General features: G+C 41.1%; 1 protein-coding gene across 5 annotated transcripts in view; it reads right to left on the bottom strand.

Annotated features, from left to right (window-relative positions):
* Positions 1 to 27,167, bottom strand: part of DMD (dystrophin) — a 1,667,815-nt gene that overhangs the window by 17,507 nt on the left and 1,623,141 nt on the right. For all 5 annotated transcript variants that reach the window (XM_040633145.1, XM_040633125.1, XM_040633155.1 and 2 more), the window contains 2 exons: positions 15,312 to 15,555; positions 14,372 to 14,495 (listed from right to left, as the gene is read on the bottom strand). In XM_040633145.1, the coding sequence (XP_040489079.1) occupies positions 14,372 to 14,495; positions 15,312 to 15,555 (368 nt within the window). The remainder of the gene's footprint in view (positions 1 to 14,371; positions 14,496 to 15,311; positions 15,556 to 27,167) is intronic.

Genomic DNA, 27,167 nt, shown 5'->3' with positions numbered 1-27,167 from the left:
TTCTCCGGTTTTTCAAAAAATAATTTATCTAGTATTTGATATTTAGCTTTAAGCACTTTTAAAAATTATGCTTCAGGGTAGCTGGTCTCAATTTTACATAAAATTGCTTTGTATAAGTTTTTAAATATATTTTGATATCCAGTGATGATGCTGATGATTGGCTGGCCAGTGTTAGAAGGATGGCGAAAGATACGGAAATTAGTAGCCAATATTCTTTTTTTATTATTGTTATGTTAGTCACCATACAGTACATCATTAGTGTTTGATGCAGTGTTCCATGATTTATTGTTTGCATATAACACCCAGTGCTCCATGCAACACGTGCCCTCAATACCCATCACCGGGTTACCCCATCCCCTCGCCCCCCTCCCTCCCGCAACCCTCAGCTTGGTTCCTGGAGTCCAGAGTCTCTCATGGTTTGTCTCCCTCTCTGATTTCTTCCCATTCAGTTTTCCCTCCCTTCCCCTGTGGTCCTCTGTGCTATTCCTTATGTTCCACACATGAGTGAAACCGTATGATAATTGACTTTCTCGGATTCACTTATTTCACTTAGCATAATCCCCTCTAGTTCCATCCATGTCAATGCAAATGGTGGGTATTCATCCTTTCTGATGGCTGAGTAATATTCCATTGTATATAAGAACATAAGAACCACATCTTTTTTTTTTAAAAAAAGATTTTATTTTTATTTATGTGACAGAGACAGCCAGCGAGAGAGGGAACACAGCAGGGGAGTGGGAGAGGAAGAAGCAGGCTCCTAGCGGAGGAGCCCGATGTGGGACTCGATCCTGGAATGCCGGGATCACGCCCTGAGCCGAAGGCAGACGCTTAACAACTGCGCCACCCAGGCGCCCCATAAGAACCACATCTTCTTTATCCATTTATCTGTCAAAGGGCATCTTGGCTCCTTCCACAGTTTGGCTATTGTGGACATTGCTGCTGTGAATATTGGGGTGCATGTGCCCCTTCTTTGCACTACATCTGTATCTTGGGGGTAGATACCCAGTAGCCAATATTCTTTGAAATTTATTTTTATTGACATACAACATTCTATTAGTTTTAGGTTTGCAACATAATGATTTGAAATATGCACATACTGCAAACTGATGACTACCATAAGTGTAGTTAACATTCACCACCAAAATAGCTGTGTGTATTTTTCTGGTGATGAGAACTTTTAAGATTTACTTGCTTAGCCACTTTGAAATATACAATACAGTATTGTTAACTATAGTCTCCATGCTGTACATTACCTCCCCCAAATTACTTATAAATGGAAGTTTCTACCTTTTGACCACCTTCACTCATTTTGCCCACCCCCTGCCCATGGCCATCACTAATCTGGTTCTCTGTATCTATGAGTTTCCTTTTTTTTTTTTTTTGAAGTTCACATATAAGTGAGATCATAGATTTATTCTTCTCTTAGCATCATGCCCTCCAGGTCCATCAATGTTGTCACAAATGGCAGGATTTTATTCTCTTTGATGGCTTAATATTTCATTGAATTGTAGGAGTTCTTCATATATTTTGGATAATAATCTCTTATCAGAGGATTTGCAAATGTTTTTTCCCGTTTCATAGGTTGCCTTTTTTGTGGATGGTGTCTTTTGCTATGCAGAATGTTTTTGGTTTAATAGAGTCCTACTTGTTTATTTTCACTTGTGCTACCTTTTCTTTTGGTGTTAAACCTAAGAAGTCACTGCTGAGGGGGATGGCAAGGAGCTCACTGCCTCTGTTGTCTTCTAAGAATTTTATCGTTTCAGGTCGTACGTTCAAGTCTTTAATCCACCTTGAGTTTTGTGTCTGGTATAAGATAGTGGTCTAGTTTCATTCTTTGGCACGTGGATAGCCAGTTTTCCCAACTCCATTCATTGAAGAGACTATCTTTTCCCCACTGTATATTCTTGGCTCCTTTGTTGTAAATAAATTGATTATATACGTATGGGTTTATTTCTGGGCTTTCTATTCTGTTCCGTTGGATGTTTCTGTTTGTTTTTAGTGTTGATACCACATTGTTTGGACTGGTATGGCTTTGTAATAGAGTTTGAGACCAGGAGGCATGAGGCCTCCAGCTTTGTTCTTTTTTCTCAATATTGCTTGGCTTTTGGGGGTCTTCTGTGGTTCCAGACCCATTTTAGGATTGTTTGTTCTCTTTCTGTGAAAAATGCCATTGGAATTTTGATAGGGATTGCATTAACTCTGTAGATTGCTTTGGGCAGGATGGGCATTTTAACAGTATTAATGCTTCTAATCCATGAGCACAAACTATCTTTCCTTTTTTTTTTTTTTTTTGCGCATCTTCTTCCAATTCTTTTATCAGTGTCTGATAGTTTTCACCATACAGGTCTTACACTGCCTTAATTAAATGTATTCCCAGGTATTTTATTCTTTTTGATATAAATGAGACTGTTGTCTTAATTTCTCTTTCTGATAGTTTATTATTAGAATATAGAAACAACAGATTTCTTTATATTGATTTTGTATCCTGCAACTTTACTGAAATCATTTAACAGTTTTTTAGTGGAGTCTACAGGGTTTTCTCTATATAAAACACTTCATCTGTAAATTGAGATAATTTTTCTTCTTCTTTTGTGATTTGGATGCCCTGTATTTCTTTTTGTTATGTGATTGTTCTGGCTAGCATTTCCAATATTCTGTTGAATCAAAGTGGTGAGAGCGGGCAACCTTGTCTTGTTCCCAATTTTAGAGGAATAGCTTACAGTTTGCCACTGGGGAATAGGACGTTAGCTGTGGGCTTGTTATATATGGTCTCTATGATACTGACGCCATGTTCCCTCCGTGCCCACTTTCTGATAGTTTTTATCATGGATGAATGTGGAATTTTGCCAAATGCTTTTTCTTCCTCTACTGAAATTATATATGATTTTCATCCTTCATTGTGTTGATGTGGTGTGTCATACTGATCTGCAGATGTTGAACCATTCTTGCATCCCTGAAACAAATCCCACTTGATCATGGTATATCACCCTTTTAATATATTATTGAATTTGTTTTGCTAATATTTGTTGAGGTTTTTGCATCTATGTTTATCATGGATGTTGGCCTATAATCTTCTCCCCTGGCGTCCTCGTCAGGTTTTTGTATCAAGGTAATGCTACCCTTGTAAAATGTGTTTGGAAGTGTTCCCTCCTCCTCAATTTTTGGAAGAGTTTGAGACGGATATGTATTAACTCCTCTTTAAATGTTTGGTAGAATTCCCCTGGGAAGCCATCTGGTGCTTGACTTTTGTCTGTTGGAAGGTTTGCAATTACTGATTTGACCACCTCCTTGTTCTTTTCAGATTTTGTATTTCTTCATGATTCAATCTTGGTAGGTTGTATGTATCTAGGAGTTTATCCATCTATTTCTTCTAGGTTGTTCAGCTGGTTGGTGTATAATTGTTCATAAATGTCTCTTACGATCCTTTGTATTTAGTGCAATCTGCTTTAATATCTTTTTAAAATTTTTAATTCCAGTTAACATACGTGTTATATTAGTTTCAGGCGTACAATATAGTGACTCAGCACTTCTGTACATCAGTGGTGCTCATCACAAGTGTACTCCTTAATCGCCATCCACCTATCACATCTTCTCTTTGATTTCTAATTTTATTTGACTCTTTTTTTTTTTTTTGGTGAGTGTAGCTAAACTTTTGTCTATTTTTATCTTTTTTAAAAAAATGAGCTCTTTGTTTCATTGACCTTCCCTTTTTTGATGCATCTGTATTTCCTTCCATTAACTCTGGACTTTTTCTAGTTCCTTGAGCTGAGAGTTGAGACTTTCCTTGTGTCTTGATGTAGGTATTTATTGCAATGAACTCCCTCTTTGAACTGCTTTTGCTGGCTCCCATAGATTTTGGTATGTTGTTTCCACTTTCATTTGTCTCAAGGTATTTTTTTATTTCTCTTTTTGATACACTGGTTGTTCAGAAGGATGTTGTTTAATCACCTATTTGCGGATTTTCCTGTTTTCTTCTTGAAATGGATTTCTAGTTTCAGACCACTGTGGTCAGAAAAGATGCTTGATTTCAATCTTTTCAAATGTACTAAGACTTATTTGGTGGCCTCTACTTTATGATCTTTCCCTGGAGAATGTTCCAGTTGTGCTTTGGAATGTGTTCTCTGTTTTTGGATAGAATATTTATACAATCTGTTAAATCTTTCTGGTCTAAGGTGTCATTTAAGTTCAGTGTTTCTCTACCGATTTTCTGTCTATAAGATGTATCCATTAATGAGAAGTGGGATATTGAAATCCCCCACCATTATTGTACTACTGTCAATTTCTCCCTTTAGGCTTGTTAATATTTGCTTTATGTATTTCAGTGCTCCCATGTTGGGTGCATAAATATGTACAAATGTCATATCTTCTTGTGGGACTCTGACCCCTTATCATTATGTAGTATGTTTGTTGTCTCTTACTATAGTCTTTGTTGCAAAGTCTATTGTGTCTGATGTAAGTATAGCCACCCCAGCTTTGTTCTAGTTTCATTTCCATGGAATATCTTTCTCTATCCCTTTACTTTCAGTCTGCATGTGTCCTTACATATGAAGTGAGTCTCTTAGAGCCAGCATATACGTGGGTGTTCTTAAAAAGTTTTTTGAGTATAGTTGACACACAATATCACATTAGTCTCACGTGTACAACATAGTCACCAAACTTCTCTATACCTTATGTCATGCTCACCACAAGTGTGGCTACCATCTGTTGCCATACAATGCTATTATGGTGTCACTGTGTTCTCTGTGCTGTGCCTTTTATCCTCGTGACTTATTCCATCACTGGAAGCCTGTTCTTTCCCACTCCCCTTCACCCATTTTGCCCAGCCCCCCACCCCTATCCTCTCTGGCAACCATCAGTTTGTTCTCTGTATTTATAAATCTGACTCTGCTTTTGTGTTTGTTCATTTATTGTGTTTTTAAGATTCCACGTACGAGTGAAATCATCAGGTCTTGGTCTTTCTCAGTCTTTCTTATTTCAGTTAGCAAACGGTGCTGTAGATCCTGGATGGGGCTTGGGTTTTTTTGGTTAAATCCATTTAGTCACTCTAGGTCTTTTGATTGGAGACTATATTCTATTTTCATTTAAAATAATTTTTCATACGTATGCACTTACTTTCAAAATTGTTTTCTGGCTGTTTTGTATTTCCTTTGTTCCTTTTTCTCTTGTTCTCTTCCTCTGCGGTTTGATGGTTTTCTGTAGTTGTGTGCCCTGATTTCTTGCTTTTTTTCTGTTGTGTGTCTACTACGGGTTATTGTTCCGTGGTCACTGTGAGGCTTACATAAAATTTATTTGTAGCGGTCTATTTAAAGTTGGTCAACTAAGATTTGAATGCATTCTAAAGCTCTATGTTTTTACTCCCCTCTCAACATTTTGTTTTGGATGTCACAATTGATATCTTTCTATTCAGTGCATCCATTAATGAATTATTATAGTCATTTTCACTACTTTTGTCTTTGTTAATTAAAAAAAATAAAAGTATTATTTGTTTCAGGGGTACAGGTCTGTGATTCATCAGTCTTACACAATACACAGTATTCCCCACAACACATACCGTCCCCAGTGTCCATCACCCAGCCACCCCACCCCCTCTGCTCCAGCAACCCTCAGTTTGTTTCCTGAGATTAAGAGTCTCTTATGGTTTGTCTCCCTCTCTGGTTTCGTCTTGTTTCATTTTTTCCCCTCTCCCCCTATGATCCTCTGCCTTGTTTCTCAAATTCCACATATCAGTGAGAGCATGTGATAATTATCTTTCTCTGATCGACTTATTTCACTTAGCATAATACCCTCTAGTTCATCCATGTCATTGCAAATGGCAAAATTTCATTTTTTGATGGCTGCATAATATTCCATTGGGTGTGTGTGTGTGTGTGTGTGTGTGTGTGTATACAATAGCCCACTGGCTATTGTGGACGTTGCTGCTATAAACATTGGGGTGCAGGTGCCCCTTCAGATCACATTTGTATCTTTGGGGTAAATACCCAGTAGTGTGATTGCTGGGTCATAGGGTAGCTCTATTTTCAACTTTTTGAGGAACCCCCATACTGTTTTCCAGAGTGGCTGCACCAGCTTGTATTCCCACCAACAGTGGAGGAGGGATCCCCTTTCTCCCATCCTTGCCAACATCTGTCTTGTTAATTTGAGCCATTCTGACTGGTGTGAGGTGGTATCTCATTGTGGTTTTGATTTGTATTTCCCCGATGCCAAGCAGTGTTGGGCACTTTTTCATGTGTCTGTTGGCCGTTTGGATGTCTTCTTTGCAGAAATGTCTGTTTGTGTCTTCTGCCCATTTCTTGATTGGGTTATTTGTTCCTTGGGTTTTTGAGTTTGATAAGTTCTTTATAGATTTTGGATACTGGTCCTTTACCTGATGTGTCATTTGCAAATATCTTCTCCCATTCTGTTGGTTGTCTTTTGGTTTTGTTGATTGTTTCCTTTGCTGTGCAAAAGCTTTTTATGTTGATGAAGTCTTAATAGTTCATTTTTGCCCTTGCTTCCCTTGCCTTTGGCGATATGTCTAGCAAGAAGTTGCTGCGGCCGAGGTCAAAGAGGTTGCTGCCTGTGTTCTCCTCAAGGATTCTGGTCTCACCTTTAGGTCTTTCATCCACTTTGAGTCTATTTTTGTGTATGGTGTAAGGAAATGGTCCAGCTTCATTCTTCTGCATGAGGCTGTCCAATTTTCCCAACACCATAGGTTGAAGATACTGTCTTTTTTCCATTGGATATTCTTTCCTGCTTTGTCGAGGATTAGTTGACCATAGAATTGAGAGTCCACTTCTGGGATCTCTATTCTGTTCCATTGATCTATGTGTCTGTTTTTGTGCCAGTACCATGCTGTCTTGATTACTTCAGCTTTGTAATACAGCTTGAAGTCTGGAATTGTGATGCCACCAGCTTTGGTTTTCTTTTGAAACATTCCTCTGGTTATTTGGGGTCTTTTTTTTTTTATTAGGTTATGTTAGTCACTATATAGTACTTCATTATTTGGGGTCTTTTCTGGTTCCATACAGACTTTGGGATTATTTGTTCCATTTCTGTGAAACAAGTTGATGGTATTTTGATAGGGATGGCATTGAACGTGTAGACTGCTCTAGGCAGCATAGACATTTTCACAATATTTGTTCTTCCAATCCATGAGCATAGAACATTTTTTCCATTTCTTTGTGTCTTCCTCAATTTCTTTCATGAATGTTCTATAGTTTTATGAGTACAGATCCTTTGCCTCTTTGGTTAGGTTTATTTCCAGGTATCTTACGGTTTTTGGTGCAGCTATAAATGAGATTGACTCCTTAATTTCTCTTTCTTCTGTCGTGTTGTCGGTGTATAGAAATGCAGCTGATTTCTGTGCATGGATTTTACATCCTGCCACTTTACTGAATTGCTGTGTAGGAGTTCTAGCAGTTTTGGGGGGGAAGTCTTTTGGGTTTTTCCACATAAAGTATCATATCATTTGCAAAGAGTGATAGTTTGACTTCTCTGCTGATTCGGGTGACTTTTGTTTCTTTTTGTTGTCTGACTGCTGGGGCTAAGGATTTCTAGGACTATGGTGAATAGCAGCGGTGATGGTAGATATCCCTGCTGTGTTCCCGACCTTAGAGGAAAAGCTCTCAGTTTTTCCCCACTGAGGATGATATTTACTGTGGGTTTTTCATAGATGGCTTTTATGATATTGAGGTATGTACCCTCTATCCCTGCACTGTGAAGAGCTTTAATCAGGAAAGGATGCTGTACTTTGTCAAATGCTTCTTCTGCATCTATTGAGAGGATCATATGGTTCTTGTCCTTTCTTTTATTAATGTACTACTTTTGTCTTTTAACCTTCATACGAAATTTATAAGTGATTAATCCATCTCCATCACAACATTAATGATACCATTACCTTTAGCATGGAGATTTGTATCTTCATATGTTTTCCTGTCACTAAGTAGTGCCCTTTCATTCAGCTTCCAGAAGCCCCTTTGTGGGCGCCTGGGTGGCACAGTCAGTTAAGCATCTGACTCTTGGTTTCAGCTCACGTCATGATCTCTCTCAGGGTCGTGGGATCAAGCCCCGTGTTGGGCTGGGGGCTCAGCATGGAGTCTGCTTGAGACTCTCTCTCCCTTTGCCCAGGCCGCTCGCTCACTCTAAAATAAATAAATCCTAGAAGTCCCTTTGACTTCTCTTGTAAGATGGGCCTAGTGGTGCTGAACTCCTTCAGCTTGTCTGGAAAACGTTTTCTATCTTTCCTTCATTTCTGAAGGACAACTTTGCAAGACAGAGTATTCTGGGTGGCAGTTAGTCATTTTCTTTCAACACTTCGAATATATTATCCAACTCCATTCTGACCTGCAAAGTTTGTGCTGAAAAATCTGCTGCTGGTCTTATGTGGGCTGCTTTGAGGATTCTCTCCCTTGTCTGTATCTTTTGACAATTTAATTATAATGAGTCCTGGTGTGGGTCTTGTATAATTCTTCTTATTTGGAACTCTCTGGGCTCCTGGATCTGGATGTCTTTTTCCTTCCTCAAGTTAGGAAAGTTTTCTGACCCTTTCATTCTCTCTCTGCTCCTGTGAGACCTCTCTAATGTGAATATTTGTCAGCCTGAGAGTATCCTGAAGTCTCTTAGGCCATTTTTGGTCTTTTTTCTTTTTGCTCTTCCGGTAGATGGATTCTGCTGTCCTGTCTTTGACGGCTTCTCACGCAGCCCTCAGTTCAATTGCTGTATTCTTCCACTTCATGGTTTCTATTGGGTACCGTCCTACATTTTCTCTTTGTTGAAGCTCTCACCTTACGTGCTCTGTTCTCCAGACTTTGACGAGCCTCTCTAGGATCATCGTTTTGAACTCTTTCTTTATCAGGTAAATCACTTCTCTCCATTTCACTAATGTCTTTTTGATGTTCTATATTGTTCTCTGATTGGAACATAGCCCATTTCATTTTTCTTGACATTGTGTTGGTTTCTATACATTGGATAAAATGCCCCCTCTCCCAGTCTTGGAGCGGTTTAAAATTCTTGCAGGAGATTAACCTTATCGTCCAACCCTGCCCTAGTTCTTGGTTGTCTCTCATACATTTGCAATCATCTTAGCAGCCTTCTTGGTTCTTAGTGGCGCCCAGTAGTTGAGGGCATGCCAAGACCGGTCATGGTCCCAAAGGGGAGGATCTCAGCCAGCATCTTTGAAAGTATGCAGCTATACCTTCTTCAGGGAAAGAAGAGGAGATGGGAGTTGGTGTTTGTTCCCTCCTGGGTGACGGCCATTTCCATCTTTTTTGTTTGCTGTCATCCGCTGAACCTGTGAACACAAGCCCTGCTGGCCACCAGAGCCAGATGATCAAGCTCTGTGTTTACTGGATGGCAGCCATGAAAACCAGAGGATCAGATATATGTACATTCTCCTTTCCAAGAGCTAGCACGTGACCTGGAGGGAGGCAGGAGAGTAGGAAGATGGCATCCACCAGCCTCGACGGTCTCTGCAGAGTATTTCAGGTGGTCCCTATATGTGTATTAAATCAGAAGCCTACACCTCAGGCTGAAGCTTTTAAGAGAAACAAACAGGCCTCTTCCGAGGAAGAGTGGGTGCATTTCAGGTTGCTGCCCCTGAGCTCAGTGAGCCCTGGAGGGTTCGCCCTAGGGAGTCCTTGTGAGCCCTTTAAGTACTATCTATCTCTTTGTTCACTATCACCTTGTGGCTCTCTTGGACTCATGCCCTGTTGAACTGAAAGCTAGATGTTTTGGGGGCTCACTCTTCAGGAGAAAGGTGAAAGTTGTGAGTTCCTTCCGGGTTGTGTGCCGCCACTCCAGGGCTGGGGGTTATGGCGGCACTGTGTGTGTCTCAGCCTCTCTCACCTGTTTGTTTCACTGTGGGGTGTTTCCCCCTGACTCTGTTTGCCTGATAGATGTAGGCGTCACTGAGCTACTTTCTGAATTTCTTTCTGAGGGACTTGTTTTGTTTGTAGCTGTAGATTTGGTGTCTGTGGGAGGAGGCAATTTCGGGACTCTGTTCTCTTGCCATCTTTAACCAGCACCTCCCCGGTAAAAGTGTGTGGATTGTTGTGTGTGTACACAGGGATGTGTTGTGCTTGCTTACTAAAACAGTCCTTCCACAAGCATGGTACCGAATGCTTCTCGCATAGACAGGGCTCAAGTGCTAGAGAATGAGGAAATGCTGTGAACTACAAAACAGAATAGATTATGAGATCAAAAAGATGGAGTGAAAATATTTTGGGCCAAAGGAAGGTTTGCCCCAGGGTGGGAGGTGGCTGGCAGCACAGGTCAGCGCGACAGCACGCTGCGTGTGGATGAGCACCGGCTCTGCCGATGGTGACAGAGGGATCGCGTTTGGAGGCGGTACAAATCTGGGCTGGAGAGGAAGGTGGAGTTCTGCTGATCACTGGCGGAAGCTGCGAAGTATTTTGCTCTTTTTATAAGAAGAAACAGACTGACCTTGAGGCTTGTTGGTAGCTGGGCTGGGCTAAAGAAGGCAGAGAAAGGGTTGATTTTGGGGGTGATGAGTATATTTAGTACCTTGTTTGTGGTCCTATCAGGGGTGTATCCAAACACATACTTCAAGAAAGTTAAAAAAAAAAGCAGGTAGGTAAAGGAAGAAAGGGTGGTAAAGGACTAACTTTGTATAGGTTGGAAATTAGAAGATGTCCTGGAGGCTGCCCGGGATTTCAGACTGGGTTACATTTTTATCCAAATGATACTCAGGAGAGAGGCCAGGCAATCTTGACTTAGGGTGATCAACATCCCAGAAGCCAAGACCTGGAAAAGAGCACCTAGAGAGAGGGAATGGGCTGACGAGAGAATCTTGGAGAAAGCCTTCAGTGATGCCATGAGAAGGATACAGCACCGCTGTGGTAACTGGGTGTAAAATATTGGCTGGAATCCGGGAGTGAGGAACAGCCTACAGAGCAAGTTGCTCTTGCTCTGACCTCTTCTAAAATGTCAGTGTTAGGAAAAATGGAGAGAGGCTGGGGAAGTGTTCTAGATACAGGAGACTAAAAAGAAATTAGAATTAAATGCAAAATAAATATGACCCTTCACTGGATCCTGAATGGAAAAGAATAGAAAGCCGTACAGAGTACTACTGGCAGAATTGGGGGTACGTCAACGTAAATGATGTCTAGCAGTGTTGGATGGTGTTAATTTCCTGAGTGCGATCATTCTTTTGTGGTTATGTAAGAGTATCTTGCACCTCGCAAGATACATGTACAAGTATTTAGGGCTGAAGCGTCATCATGGATGGAATGTAATCATGCAATGCGTCTGTTAAGTACACGGCATATAAAGTATAAATGTATACAGTATGCGTGAAGATGTCAAAGCAAATGTGGCAGGCTGTTAACTCCAATTCTGCCGTAGTCCGAAATTATTCTAAAGCAGCCAGGGAACCTCTTAATGTTTTTAAGAAAAAAAAGAGTGGGCAGAAGGGAAGGACTCAGTGAGGTAAGGAGTTGCTAGGAAAGCGCCTGCGTTGGTAGCTCATGAAAGCCCAACTCCGGGAATTTCTCCGTGTTTCCCGACAGAACGTAAGCTTCATGACACTATGTACAGCTACACACACATGTACGCGGAGATGGACGGGGGAAGCACCTCATGGTTTGAGGACGCACTCCAAATCCTGAGGTCACTCGGTAGGTCGACCCCCTCTTGCCTTTTAAACATCATTTTCAAGAACGCAATCCTCTACCCACACGATGGTTCTGCAAACCCCAGCCTTAGCACGGCTCAGACCTTCGAAGCAGCGCACCGCCTTTATGTAACCTTCAAGAAGATGGTTGGGTTTTTTTTTTTCCCCCTTAAGGGCAGTTGACTTACACAGTTGGAAAAAAGATCACTTTTGGATTTAGTCTTTTCTGTCAGAGAACAAAAGTAGCCAATCCATTTTCTACTAGTCTGTTAGCCGAAGTCACCCACATAGAGCACTTCTCTCCTCGTTTTCTGTTCTGCCATGTGCCGTGATTTGAGTGCTTTTTTGGACACACTGCCTCTGGGTCAGTGTTGACAGCCTTCCCTAATTACTGCTTCTCAGCACCCAGGGCCCTGAATCTCGCCTGTTTAAATAGGCAACGCAGTTTCACATGCTTTGCTTGCTTCGAAGAAAGGTACGAAAACTGTTGTTTTTGGAGTTTACAGACTTTTTTAAGGGGCATATGTTTTTTCCTATGCCAAACTCACATTTTCAGTCCCAGCGGTCCAGTAGTTCTCTTCAGATCTCATGGTGGGGAGAAAAATCTGATGCGAACACTGCCCTCAATCACTGAGCCAGGAAAGCCACTTTGCACACATTCTGTTCCTTCACAAAACAACCGAAACCCGGCTTTCCTGCAAGGTTTGACTTCTCTGGAGGAACACAGGACTCTGCCCACTGCCTGAGGTTCTTGAAATTCATCATTCAGCCCCCTCAGTATCTTTCTCCACTCCTCAAACCCTCACTACCATCTGAGGAGCCTGACCAACCTGGTCTTGTCAAGCCCACGAAAAGCCCCCTCAGTGGTCTCCACGTACAATCTTCAGCAGCTCACCAGGAGGCTAGGTCTTAGATGTGGGCATCGCTTGAAAGTATTTTATCATGTCCAACTTTGAAATGTTCCTGACCACGGTCTCTTGATTCTTCCTTTCAGTCCCGCCCTTTACCTCTCTCCACCGCTCTCACGGAACACCTTAAGTCCAAAATGAATCTGTTAACACACCAGGATACCAGAGCTTTGGGTGTGAGGAAAGATCTAGAGGGTCGAGTATAACCCGTTTAGGATCCAGGGAAAAGGAAACATAAAAGATGGGATGCCTCATGCTGAGCCTTAGGACAGGAGGAAGGGGGTGCCTGGGTGGCTCAGTCAGTTAAGTGTCCGACTCTTGGTTTTGGCTCAGGGATGGAGCTCTACACTCAGTGGGGAGTCTGCTTGACTCCCCTCCCCCGATGTGTGTGTACTCTCTCTAAAATAAGGCTTTAAAAAAAGAGAAGTGAGGGGGGTAGACCATTTGTGACCTTCACAAAACCCCTCAATGACTAGCATGGCAGGAAAAGCCAATAAGCAGATGGTTGGTGACACTCTATTATCATTTACACCTCATGCACTCCAGCTTTCTGAGAACCCAGTCCTAGGCAGAGAACACTGTGGAAGAATAACACGAGACCATTTCCTCGACAAACTCATCTTCCCCTGAGTCCTCACTGTGACTTAGTAATGTTCCAAAGGTGTCTTCACTATCCTCAGGCCTCACTTGTTTTCAAAATTACCTAGTCTTTCACTTCACTGAAAAGACAAATTCCCCGACTTCCCTTCTCTTGGCTGAACAATGCTTTCTCAGAAGTGGCTAATGCAGTGACATGATCCAACGAGCTGTCACTTCTTTTCATCCCCACTGAGCCCTTTTCTGCATTTGACCTGTTGCCCACATCTGCGTTCTACCTGCTTTCCCCTCCTTCACTACCCCATCACCCAAAGGGAGGACTTCCTCAAGACACTGGATCCAAGCACCTTTGTTCTGGTTCTCCTCTCACCCCCTTCAGCTACCACTTCTGTGGAGCACACTGTCACTTCCCCCAGCCTGCCCTTTCACACCAGTTACGGACCTGTGCTTTCGCTTCTTTCCGCACACGACTCAGACCTGCCAGTTTCTCAAACATACTATGTCCCCAGTCAAAAGGATCACGATCTTCTTCCAACCCAGTCCTCTCCCATCATTTCCAGGCAGGCCTGCAGCCCTAGGTACTTTGTTTGCAAATAGTAGTCTCCCAGCCTTCTCCTGCCATCCGTCCCCGACCTCTAGCAAGCCTACACTCTGAACTCCCAGAACTTGGGCTTTGTGTTTGCCTCTTTAAGGTTTCACAGGTGGAAAGATGGGTTACTTTGGGCCAGATACAGCTGCCAGGATACCTCTTGGGAGATATTTCTTACCGGGTATATATGATTTTCAGTGGCTCCCCAACTCTGACCAAAATGAGCCCAACATGCCTGTCATTGTAATCTGACCCAAACTTCCTCCGCAGCGTTACTTCCCTCTCTCCACCCCGGCCCTTCTGCTTGGACTGGATTTTTCTACAGACATGGACTGCTGGCTCTTTTCTGCCCTTGGCCCAAGGTCTTTCCTACCTCCCCCTTCAAAACTGTTCACAAACATCCATTCATCGTAAAGCCTTTTCTGTTCTCCAAAATGAATGAAATTTGACTACTGCACTGCCTTGTTCTGAGTAACTGAATGGCCGGCCCTTTGACATGGCTTGGACTATGTGACTCAGCTTTGTACCCCAAAGACATTTATGACAGTGGCTTGTATAGAGCTGAGATTAGGTGATTTGGCTGATGATGTGAAACGCTGAGCAAACAGTTCACCATTTCCAGACCTTAAGAGAAAACAAAATCCAAGAGTAGCTAAGAGAAATGCTTACCCATGGATTCTGAAGTCTGACTGCCGACCACCCGGAGCAGCATAGGCTGACTGCTGTCTGACCTCTGAAGAGAGGTAGAAGGAGAAGACACCGTTGTACCATTCACCTTGGCCTCTGCCTGGGGCTAAGGTATCCAAAAGAAATCAGAATTAGTTTTCAGGATAAACACTCAAATAATTGTATAAATTTAAAGGGATTATGCAAAGGACTCAGAAATTGGAACCTTTTCTACTTAGAAACCTCCCAAATTCTACTGTTGATAAGCTCCATGGATATTGTCTTTGTACTTGAATCGTACCCCCTTACGCGTTTGAAAAGAAATTACAGCTACACTGGAACAAGATATATAAAATCATTAGACCAACTGAAAGATTGAGACGGTCACGTGAGAATGGTAAAACCATGTGAGACCACAGCAGTGTAAAGTATGAAGTAGCAGGATGGAGAGAACACATCTCAAACTTTAAAATTCCCAGAAAGTCAGGGCCCCTGGGCAGGTAGGGCCTACTACAATGTACTCTCTTGCTAGGTTTTCACTGGAGGCTGAAAAAAATTATGTTTTACAAATTAGAAAAAAAATTGAAAAGTCTACTGCAGGAAATAAACTGCAAAAAAAAAAAAAAAAGTTCCATTTCAACAGGCACAATTTTCACTTTTAGGAAACCTGGGGAAACCTTGCAGTACTTTTTTTCCCCAAGGTGAATTTTAAAAGGCTCACATAAAAAAAAATTAAAGGAAACAATCTCGAACAAATACAAAAAGATACACTAGCTTTCCTCCTCCTCTTCTATCCCTTGAGAGCCAGCACTTTGCTCAGCACATCCTAAGTCCTCAACACATCTGTACTTGTCGCAATTCTACAACGGATTCTTCAGTTTTATCTAAGAGCAGAGAAAGGAATCTCGGTCACTATCCCAGGTTAGAGAGGTGTGGGCCTCACTTGCTCCAGCAGCTGCCTGAGCCTGTGCAGCTGCGACTCCAGCTGTTTGTTGTGATCTTCTAGGATTTGCATCCTGGCTTCCAGGCGGCCTTTGTGTTGACGCAGTAACTTGGCCTCAGCAATGAGCTCAGCATCCCGGGGACTTTGGGGAGAAGTGGGCATCATTTCAGGAGGGGACGGCAGTGGGGACAGGCCTTTATGTTCATGCTGCTGCTTGAGACGGTCATATTCCGCTTGCAGATTTCTGTTGGCGTCAAAAAAAAAAAGTGGAAAAAGAAAAAAAACCCAGACAGTTGAAAATCATCATCAGATTTCATATCCAATGGCAGAGAGCTACATCTGACCACCACCACACACAGCAGCAAGCAAAAGAGAGGTACTTAATGAATGGTTTTCATGATGACGATCTTCGCAATGCTTCAGAAACAAAAGAAAATCGGAAGCGTCTGCCCGGTATGTGAGGGGAGATGCTTTTCAACCTCTTATCTTACAAGCGCCACATTCAGATGAGCAAGCAGCAATGGGTTCAATAATGTTACAACCATTTTCTTATAATGTCAGATCACAAATTTTTATACCTCTGTCAACCCAGATTTGCTTAAAAAATAAAAAAAGCCCACACACTCGCAACAGCACTATGGAACAGCCTAGGAACAGTGTAACCATGAACCTACCACACTGTTTTAATAAATTAAACATTTGCCATGTTTTCTTCAAAAAGCTTTTGAAGAAATAGAGCTGCAGCTTTCCTGTGTACTCTCCTCAATCCCCTAGCAGTCCCTCCTCCCCAGTGCCCCCCGAGGAGATAATGCCATCCTGAATTCAACGTCTATCATTACCACGAATGTATGCACAAAATTAGGTTGAACTTAAATCAAGATGTTGGTATTTGGCTGTTTGTCTTACCTACAAAAATGGTCACGTCATGTGATTCAATCTAACCGTTATTTTGCATGTTCTTAAACTTTAAGAAGATACATACCATTCTAAGAGTTGCTTTTTGACTTCAACACCGTTTTGGAGATTTATCCAGGTTGATACATAATAGTTCCTGATTTTAATTGTTGTAAGGTATTATTCTGCTGCTTGAATAGGTCAGCAACACTTTCGTGTCAGTGGATATTTGTTTCTACCCATCACTATTACAAAGATGCAATTAACTTCCTTCTGTCTCCTTGGACACCTGTTTAAGAGAGTCTTTACAGAACATAGCTGGATGTGGAATTGTTGGGGTTCGAGCAATCTCTTTAACTGGGTTCACGGCATCCTGTAGTACACAAATTTTAAATTTCAATATATTCCTCCGTGTTTTCTGCTATTTATAAGAAAATCTTCCTTATAAAGTTTAATTCATCCAGAATCTTTTGTGCCTGGTGCAAAGACATGATCTAATTTTTCTCCCCATCGCAGAGATAAGTTACGAAGCCAGCCTCTTGGACTATCAAGGCCATCTTTTCTTCACTGATTTCTAAGGGTCGCTCCGCAATACATCAAGTGCCCACAAACACACCGGAGTGCTTCTGAGCTCTGTGGGTTTATTTTTACGTCCCCATGCAGACTGCTCACTACAACTTGAAATAAATTGGTATCTGGGAGGCCCTCCTACTCTGTCCTGCCTTAAAAGTGTCTTGGCTCCTCTCGTTGAAATTTGGGGTTTGAATGACGGTGGGTATAGGTCCAACAGGGAAGAAGTGACTTCGGGTTATGGAGTCCTCACATCCAAGAGTGTGCTGCGTCTCTGAACTCCAATCTTCCTTTACGTCCAGGAATCATGTGCTGTAATTCACTGTGTTTTTTCTTCTAGCTCTTCAGGTTGACTGCTGAAACGTTTTACGTTTTTTAATAAATACATTAAAGGGTGTACATGTCCTTCTTGCTTTGGAATGGCTGAAACTATAATTCCAATGGAGGACACTTCTGTTGGCCACCAGGTGCCTGATTAGAATGCTTGAGCTCTTTCTTCCAGTTTCAGTCAATACCAAAATAAGATGACAGATACCCTTTGTTCACAGATGATACTTCGTCAGTTGACAGAACTGCCTACCCACAAATGGTGGAGTTCTAGATCTCTGAGAAAAGGCCTAAGATGCAAGCAGAGTCTTCCCGCCCTCCAGCTCGTGGGGGTAAGATCCTCTCATGACCAGGTTTCTAGTTAAGGAAATATTTTCGGATGTTCCATACTTGAAAGATCCATGGGGGATGGCCTGGCTTCCAAGATGCTGGATGTCCACGTGGAAGAAGACATAAAATCCAGTATTTTTTTTTTCTTTTTAAAGCTCTATCCTGGACCTACCTTTACCAGGTTTCCACAATTGTTGGAAGTCGTGGGAAATCAATACCTGCTCTTTCTCATCTACAGGAATATAATCTCTGATCTATTTTGACTGAAATCCTATCTTCAAGGAGAGCTGTGTGTATGCACTTCGTTTCACGGCAAGCCGCTCTGACAAAGGGCTAATAAGACAAGGTCTCGAAACAAGTTCACCCTAAGCCAGATTCTGCACACAAGTCCTCCAGGTGAGAACCAATGCATGCAGCTGTTGACATCAATTAAATCCAGTTCCTAACGACTCAACTGACAGTCCTCTAAGTGTTGCTGTGAACTGGAAGCAGCAGCCAATGTTTACAAGGTTTCATGTGATGTGAGTTAACTTTTCTCCCCCTGGCAGTTGTTCACTAGAAGAAATCCGCCTTCATGGTGAAGTCCCAACTAACCCTACCTTTTAAAGGAAAATCCTAATCAAGATTCTTCCTTCTACCAGACTGTTCATCCACAATGTTCATTTTGAAAACACTATTTTTAGATGTGGACTTCAGGACAGTACAGCAAACGATTACCATCTTCCCACCTACTTGTCACAAAGATACACACAGGAGACTACCTTCTCTGGAGTGGTCTTCCTTGGTATCTTGATCTTCTGGGTCTAGTCCAAAGAGCTCTCTTTGTATGAGTTCTTTCTAAGTGTCTTTGTTCAGAAAACACGGCTTAGTATATACAACACATTACATTTCTGTTTAGATGTTTTCCAGTGAAAACCAGAAAAGGCTCATTTGAGTCTGCCAGGGCTTCCCAAAGCTGGGCTGTAAAGAACACCAACTGCTTTACGGAGGCCCTTTCTTGCCTTCCCAGATGTTGGAAATTGCTCTCAGGAGACCATTTCCTTAAAGACTCATATCCTTCTTCAGTTCTGGAAGATTCTCAGCTATTGTGGCTTCAAATACTGCTTCTCTGCCATTTCCTTCATGTTCTTCCGAAATTCCTACTAGATATATTTTGGAGCCTTGTGGTAAAGTCTCCATTTCTCCTAATTGCTTCTTTATAATTTTTAATTCCCTTAGCTTCTCTGATGGGGTACAGTCTAGAATTTGTCCTGTCTATTGACTTGAGTAATTTTAATGACCATAGTTTGCATTTCCAAAGATGTCTTTTTTTGCAGATCCATTTGGCTCGTTGTTATTTTATTTTTTACATATCTGTTTACAACAGCTCTCTACCCAGGACAGGGCACGATCTCAGGACCCTGAGATCAGGAGTCCCGTGCTCTACTGACTGAGCCAGCCAGGCACCCCGGTTCTTTGTTATGTTAATACATGCTATTTCCTTATTTATCTCCTCTCCTCCTCAACTCCCCTCTCTCTGTCAAGTAGTTTCGTGGCTGCTCCCACCCAGGGCCCCTGGTCTAGAGCTAGATCTCAGATCGCTAGTTTACGGCTCCTGGATTGGGTGGTATGAATGGAAGTATTGCTCTAGCGCATCACCAGGCAGCATGGGTCAGGTCCTGGTTTCGGGGCCGGGAAGTGATGCTCTCCTGTGCAACTGCACGCCTCGCCTCCTCCCCGGGCGCTCTGCGCTAGGAGCATAATGCCGCGTCTATGGCTGCGTAGAAGCTGTCGTCCCTGCAGCGGCCCAAATTGTTCCTTTTTCATTTCAAGCACAAATCTGTGTGTATGTCCCTCCAAATGTGTTTTTGTGGAGCCCTGATTTTAAAAGGTGGGCGGGGGCGAGCCAGGTATTTAAAGAGAATTTTAATTCCTGTGACTACAGCAGGAACTGAAAGTCCACTAACTTATCCCTACACACCGCGCACTATGCCCTGGTTTTCTTCTTTTCATTGCATATGTTATCTACCACTGAATCAATGGTAGGAGCAGTGGAAGATGCCTTAGAACAAGGGCTCAGTTTATCTGAATCAGAAGCCTACCAGGACACGTTGACTTCATAGACGTATGGTCAGTGTTCCCTCAGTATGCATTCAAACATAAATTCACCATCACAGGAGTAAATGAGCCAAACAAGTGGGGCGCCTGGCTGGCTTGGTCAGTACAGCACGCAGCTCTTGAGTTCAGGGTTGTGAGTTTGAGCCACATGTTGCATGTAGAGATTACTTGAAAATATTAAAAAAAAAAAAAGCCAAACAAGTGCCTTTCTCTTAAACCAATAGGTGACATTCACAAATCTTCTATTAAGCTCAATGATTTTGCAGGACTAGTTTTCCCTCCTAAAGCTCGGAGGCAGGACAGCCTGCCCTGCCAAAGGTTCAAAATCGGCCAGAAAACAAGGGAAATACCAACTTCTTGGAGTTCATATTCCCTTTGAAAGACCAATGTTTGAGGTGTCGAATTAGAACTTCTAATAAATGTGGTCACCGTCGCAGAGTTGTCAAGGCATATTTTTGTTTGTTAGGGATTTGGAATTAAAGTTATTTTCTTATATTTCAAAGGCATTGGCATAGAGGTTTTTAAAGTGTGCCACGATACTAGATTTTTTTGGACATAGTATTTATAAAGCATGGAACGGAGATCATTCCCATAAAAGACCAGTGGGATACTTACCCCTGTTCCAAGGTGAGTTGTTGCAAAGCTTAACCACAAATACACACTTTACTCACTTTGTCAGCTGTCGATTTATATTGTTACCAAAATATATTTTGCTTTTCTTGCAGTTACACATGTACACCTCACCCCTAGTACTTCTCTAATTGTTAGAATGTATTTATGCTGGCATTTCAAGATACTTGAATATATGTCAGCAATCAGACGACGACTCCACAGAGAATCTATTTACGTTCTTGATTATCTTGTAAATTATATTTCTTCGGTAGCTCTCTAAAGAACACTAATTCAAATTCACTGCACATGGCCTTTGTCACCACAATTTCTTCCAGCAGCCAGTCATCCTAAAAAGAAGTCTCCCATTATTAATTTCTTATCCTCCACAGAGTTTTAAAAAAAATCCCTCCATTCTACACTTATATAGATGTATCTGATGAATTTTTTGGCATCAAATGTACGTACATGGTTGTCCAGACACCAATTTACATTCAAAAATTTCCTAACCAGAACATTTCATCCAAAAAACGCAGAATACCCATTTTTTTCAAGTGCACATGGAACATTCTCCAAGAGCGATCACATGTTAGGCCACAAAACAAGTCTCAGTAAGTAAGTTTAAGGCGACTGAAATCACATCCAGCCTCTTTTCTGACCAGGAGGGTATGGGACTAGAAATCAAGTGCAAGAAAAAATACTGGAAAAATAAGTGGAGTGTAAACCATGAATGGATCAACAAGAAAAAAAAATACACAGAGACAAATGAAAATGGGGACACAGCAAAGGAAGTTCGTGGGGATACAGGCCGACTTCAAGAAAAAAGCAAAGTCTCAAGTAATCTAACCTAGGCTAGCCGATGCCCAGAGTAACTAGAAAAAAAGCCCAAAGTTCACAGAGGACACAAATGAAATAGAAACTGAAACTAAGAGCAGGTTCTTTGGCAAGATCAACAAAATTGATGATAAATCTTTAGCAAGACTCGTCAAGAGAAGAGTACTTAAATAAGAAATGAAAGGGGAGAAATAACAACCAACACGACAGAAATACAAAGAATTCTATGCCAATAAATTGGACAACCTAGGTAAATTGCTAGAAACAATCTCCTAAAAGTGAATTAGGAAGAAACAGAAAGTTTGAACAAATTGATTAGTAGTAATGAAACTGAATCACTAATTTAAAAAACTCCCAACAAACAAAAGGCTAGGACCAGATGGCTTCACAGGTGTTTTATACCAAACACTTGAGGAAGAGTGATTACCTACTGTACCTGAACAGTTCCCAAGAAAGAAAATTACAGGCCAATAGCCCTGATGAACATAGATGAAAAAATCCTCCACAAGATATTAGTCAACCCAATTGAGTAATAATTAAAATGATGAGTCAACATGACATACCACGTTAAGAAAATGAAGGATAGAAGCCATGTGATCATTTCAGTACAGGAAACAAAAGCATTTGAAAAATTTTAACATCCATTCATGACAAAAAAAAAAAACAAAAACAAAACTCTGAACAAAGTGGGCTTAGCGAGAACACAGCTGAACATAACAAAGGTGATATAGGACAAACCCACAGCTAACATCATGCTCAATGTGGAAAATTGAGAGCTTTTCCTCTAAGACTAGCGACCAGACAAGCATGTCCACTCTCACCACTTTTAGTCAACATAGTACTGGAAGTCCTAGCCACAGCAATCTGACAACAAAAAGAAATCCAAACCAGTAAGGAAGAAGTGAAATGGTCACTATTTGTGGATGACATGATACTACACAGAGAAAACCCTAAAGACCATTAGGATAAATGAATTCAGTAAAGTTCCAGGACACAAAATAAGTTGAAATCTGTTGTGTTTCAGTACACTAATAATGAAGCAGCAGAAAGACGAAGAAAACAGTCCCATTTACAACTGCATCAAAAAGAATACAATACCTAGGAATAAAATTTAAATACCTAGGAATAAAATTTAACCAAGGAGCTGAAAGGCTTATACCGTGAAAACTCCAAGACTTTGATGAAGGACAGATGACACAAACAAATGGAAAGATATTCAGTGTTCATGGATTAGAAAAATATCATTAAAATGCCCATACTACCCAAACTACCCAAAGCAATCTACAAGATTCAATGCAATCTCTATCAAAATACTCATAGTACTTTTCACAGAGCTAGAACCCATAATCCCAATCTGTATGGAACCACATGAGACGCTGGAATAGCCAAAGCAATCTTGAGAAGGAAGAAGAAAGCTGGAGGTATCACAATCCCAGAGTTCAAGTTAAACTACAAAGGTGTGCTAATCAAAACAGAATGGTATTGGCACAAAAACAGACACATCAATGGAACAGAACAGAGGGCCCAGAAATCAATACATACTTAGATGGTCAATAGTCTATGACAAAGAAGGCAAGAATACCTAATGGGTGGAATATAGTTTCTTCAATAAATGCTGCTGGGAAAACTGGACAGCTACATGCCAAAGAATGAAATTGGATCATTTTCTTACTCCATACATAAAACTAAACTCAAGATGGATTAAAGATCTAAATGTGAGATCTAAAACCATAAAAAGAACATAGGGAATAATCTCTTCGACACTGGCCTTAGCAACATTTTTTTGGATATGTCTAGGTCTCAGGAAAGGGAAACAAAAGTGAAAATAAACTATTGGGACTACATCAAAGTAAAGAACTTCTACACAGAAAAGGAAATCACCAACAAAACAACGTACTAAATGGAAAAAGATATTTGCTAATGATCTATCAGATAAGGGGTTAATACACAAAATATATAAACAACCCCTACAACTCAACACCAAAAAAAAAAAAAAAGAAAAAAAAAAGAAAACAATTAAAACATGGGCAAAGAACCAGAATATACTTTTTTTCCAAAGAAGACATACAGATGGCCAATGGACACATGAAAAACCCATCAGGAAAATGCAAACCGCAACCCACTTGTCAGAATGGCTAGTACCAGAAAACCAAGAAACAAGTGTTGGTGAGGTGGAGAAAAAGGAAACATGGTGCACTGTTGGTACAGCCACTGTGGAAACCAGTATAGAGTTTCCTCAAAAAATTAAAAATAGCACTACCATGTGACTCAGAAATTCCACTTCTAGATATTTATCTGAAGAAAAGACTAACTCAAAAAAATGAATGCACTCCCATGTTCACTGCAGCATTATTCACAATAGCGAAAACAACCTAAGTGTCCACTGAAAGAAAAATGGATAAAGAAAAAAAAATCTTGCCATTTGTGACAACATGGATGAACCTAGACAGTAGAAGGCTAAGTGAAATAAGTCAGAGAATGGTAAATAAGCATATGATTTCACTTGTATGTGGAATCTAAAAACCAAAAGGAACAAACTGAAGAGACTCATAGCTACAGAGCACTGGTGGTTGCCAGAGGGGAGGAGAACTAGGGAGACAAGGTGAATTAGGTGAAGGGGAACAGGAGGTACAAACTTACAGATGAAAAGTACAGTATAGGATAGGGGAATATTGTCAATGATGGTAACTACACTTACTGTGGGAGCAACCGCATGCTGGACAGAATTGTTGAATCACTATGTTGTACATCTGAAACTAATATAACGTTGTATGTCAATTATACCTCAATTACAAATTGTAACTGTGTGAGGTTAGACAAAAAATGAAATTTTTTAAAAAAGAGCTCATGAAAAATAGAACGTGAAAGAACTCAACCTGTCAGTTACATATGAAAATGAGCAAAGTGTTGGCTCACATTTTCTTTCCTTTAGAACTTCATGGATATTACTCTATGAGTACTGAATAAAAGGTTACACGAAAAAGAAGGAAAAAAAAAAGATTTCCTAAGCCTGGACACCTGGCTGGCTCAGTCAGAAGAGCGTGGAACTCTTGATCTCAGGGTCGTAGGTTCGAACCCCGTGCTGGGTGTAGAGATTATATAAATAAACAAACAAACAAACAAATAAATAAAATTTCCTTAGCAACTAATAGACCTAAGAAGCAAATCGGCCTTACACCCACGTGCTGAGAACATGAAGGCACCTGGCTCCTGCAGCAATCATAACCACCTACATGCTAGTTATGACACACCAACAATCTTTGTGTACTTTCTGTGAATTTACAGAGGTCAAGTGTTTTCAGCGTTGGTCATCTACTCTTTAAATGGGACTTCCATGCCAAGTGTAATGACATAATCATATCTTTGTATTTCTGAAATAAAGAACTGAAGTCACTTGCCAGCTATCAAGGTCTTCTTACCCGTCCTAGACACTGCCCTGTATACCAAAGCATGAGCACACACAGGGCCTATTCCATAAGGTGGGAGCAACTACAAAGGTCTGCATCTACAAAGATTAGGTCCAGAGAAATCCAGCTTTATCCTCATACTTTATAAAAAGCAGCTAAATCACATCCTCCAATCCAGATTCAGGCAAATTAGTATATCATATACAACTATTACAGCCACTATAAATCTAGCAAATTAGCAGTTTCCAAAAAAAAAGGGGGGGGGGAGACAGATTTTGCAAGCATGAAGTATTTTAAAAACGGGAAACTGCACAGAGCTTTTTCAATTATAAATTTATTTAAAGCTATACTGTAAAATTTTATCAAGCACCAACTCAAAAATACTCAACTAGATGTCGAAAGACACGTGTGTGCCTTGGCAGGACCAGTGTTAATTAAGGAGAAGCTCACAGGGTGGGAAGTAAAAGTGCATATTTTAGGTCTGCCTTAAGCAAAACAGTAAATATGGCAGGACCCCCTCCCCCAGGCTCTTATTTCTAATCCTCTCTTAACACTGTCACTCTTTCATGTATTCAGAGCTCTGAATTCCAATGCCTTTCCTACTGAAATTTGCTCAGTGTAAAGGTATGACACACGTCTATTAAACCTTACTGGGATTTTATAATAATGTACCATTTCTTCCAGTGATATTTACATTTTAAAAGAGATGCTGAAGCATGTAAAGAAAAGTAAGATTTTTTTTTTTTTGGCCATATTGCCTTTTGGGTGCCTTTTACCACCCGTGGCTGAGGAGGAAACTAGAGTGTGGTCTGAGAGCATGGTTTTGGAGTCAGGAAGATCTTACATCAAAGGTGGGCTCTGCCCTCTGCTGACGTCAGGCCACTGACTTAAGCACTCATTTCATCTGGAGGATTAATGAGCCAGGATATGGTCTATATTCCAGATGTGCAACTTCCTTAGAACCACAGCCAGTGCATTCTAAGTGTTCATTAATATTACTTCTTTCTCTCTACATCCTGTACTTTTTAGATTTGGAACTCAGGTGAGGTAAAAGCTTCCTACCAAAAAAAAAGTACTTGAATTATCTGAAAGCAATCAACTAACTGAGCTTGGCAGAAAATATACACGTATAGTACTTCGAAATGGATTCTTCAGTATTTGTCCTCTTTATAGATATGTCAGCTCTGGCCCCCCAGCCATTACAGTTAGCAACCCCAGATTTTGGGAATTTCTGTGTATTTTCCATCATCTCTGCTCTAGTCAACGGTCACAGCTGAGCACCAAGGCAAAAATCAAATCACGGAGCTAAGATCTAGGAGGAGATTTCCCGAAAACTACCAAATTATGGCCATTGATTATGGTGGTTACAAAATACTCAGACTAAGTCTACAGGGTTCATGTATCCAGATGTACCCTAGTTTTGGGATATGCCCTCGACACATCAATGGAGAACTTCCTTGAGTTCTAACAGACAGAACCTGACAATATTAATTGGCTTTAGTTTATCTCCAATGACAGGTATTTTTCACAAATTCCTGATCAGTGTCTGTAGAATAAATGTTCTAATCAAAAGTTCAACAAAAGCAGCGAAGAATTCATAAAAAAAAAATCCTCACTGTAGAGCTGGAAATAAGGCAGACAAAATCCCAGACAAAAATGACAGTGGCTACTCTTCACCATTCAAAAAGCACACTAGGACTGGAGAGGTTTTAGGAGTGAGAAATCTAGTCCCCAGGAACAGTACCAGTGGGAGAAGTCTGTTTCAATTTTCAGACAAATACAGTAAAATATCAAAACTTTCATTGTCTGTAGTCACCAAAAAGCCGTAACAGTCGCTAGGAGAATCATAATTTTAAGCTTTGTGTGTCCCGGGCTTGAGTCCCTCAGGAGTAGTTAGATGCGGCCTTAAATTCTCCCAGTAAATTCACCTTGACGGCCTATTTTTGACCTGGGGGCACACGCTGCTATACACTCTAGCCACCTCTGATCCTCTGGCCTCCTCTGTTACAATGACAGAAACGACAGAAGCATTTCTTTAAAATAAGTCCCAGTACGTGCACACAAACGTTCAGGGCAGCCTTCTCCATAAACGGCACGAAATGGCAGTAACCCACTGGTCATCACGTGCCAACTGATGAGAAAACTACGGCCGATCCACGTGATGGGGTATCATTCAGCACTAAGTACAAATACACGGTACAACAGCTCTGTCTCTTTACATATTACGCTACATGAAAGAAACCACTGACGCAAGACCACGTATTGTATGATTCCCTTCATATGTAACGGCCAGAACACGCATATCCACAGAAACAGATCGCTGGCCGTCTAGGGCTAGAGTAAACTTGTTTTGGGAGAAACGGACAGTGACCAAAAACAGGCAGGGGGGGGTTTCTCTTTTTGGGGTGAGAAAATTGTTTAAAAATTGAATGTGATGATGGTTGCACAATTCTGTAAATATACTAATAACCAGTGAATTGTACCATTTAAATGGGTGAAATTCTATCTCAGTCAGGGTCTTACACAAAATTAAGTTCTAAATTCAAAATCCCCCTTCTCATAGCGCACAGGATATCTCCCCAGTGAAGACTACTTTTCTCATGCTCTCTCCTGCTGTGGAGGAGTCAAGTTTAACCCATGTATATAAAAGGAAAAGGGTATATTCATGCCTGCAGAATTATCTACACAGATCCTTCTCAATACTTTTAGATGACGAATTTTAAAAAGAGCCTGAAAATAAGCCCAGAAAATGCTTAAGTCTCGGTCAACCTACACAACTTCGATGTTT

This window comes from Ursus maritimus (assembly GCF_017311325.1).
Source record: "Ursus maritimus isolate PB19 chromosome X unlocalized genomic scaffold, ASM1731132v1 scaffold_X1, whole genome shotgun sequence".
Classification (NCBI taxonomy): domain Eukaryota; kingdom Metazoa; phylum Chordata; class Mammalia; order Carnivora; family Ursidae; genus Ursus; species Ursus maritimus.
This window is presented reverse-complemented; position numbering and strand designations above follow the sequence as displayed.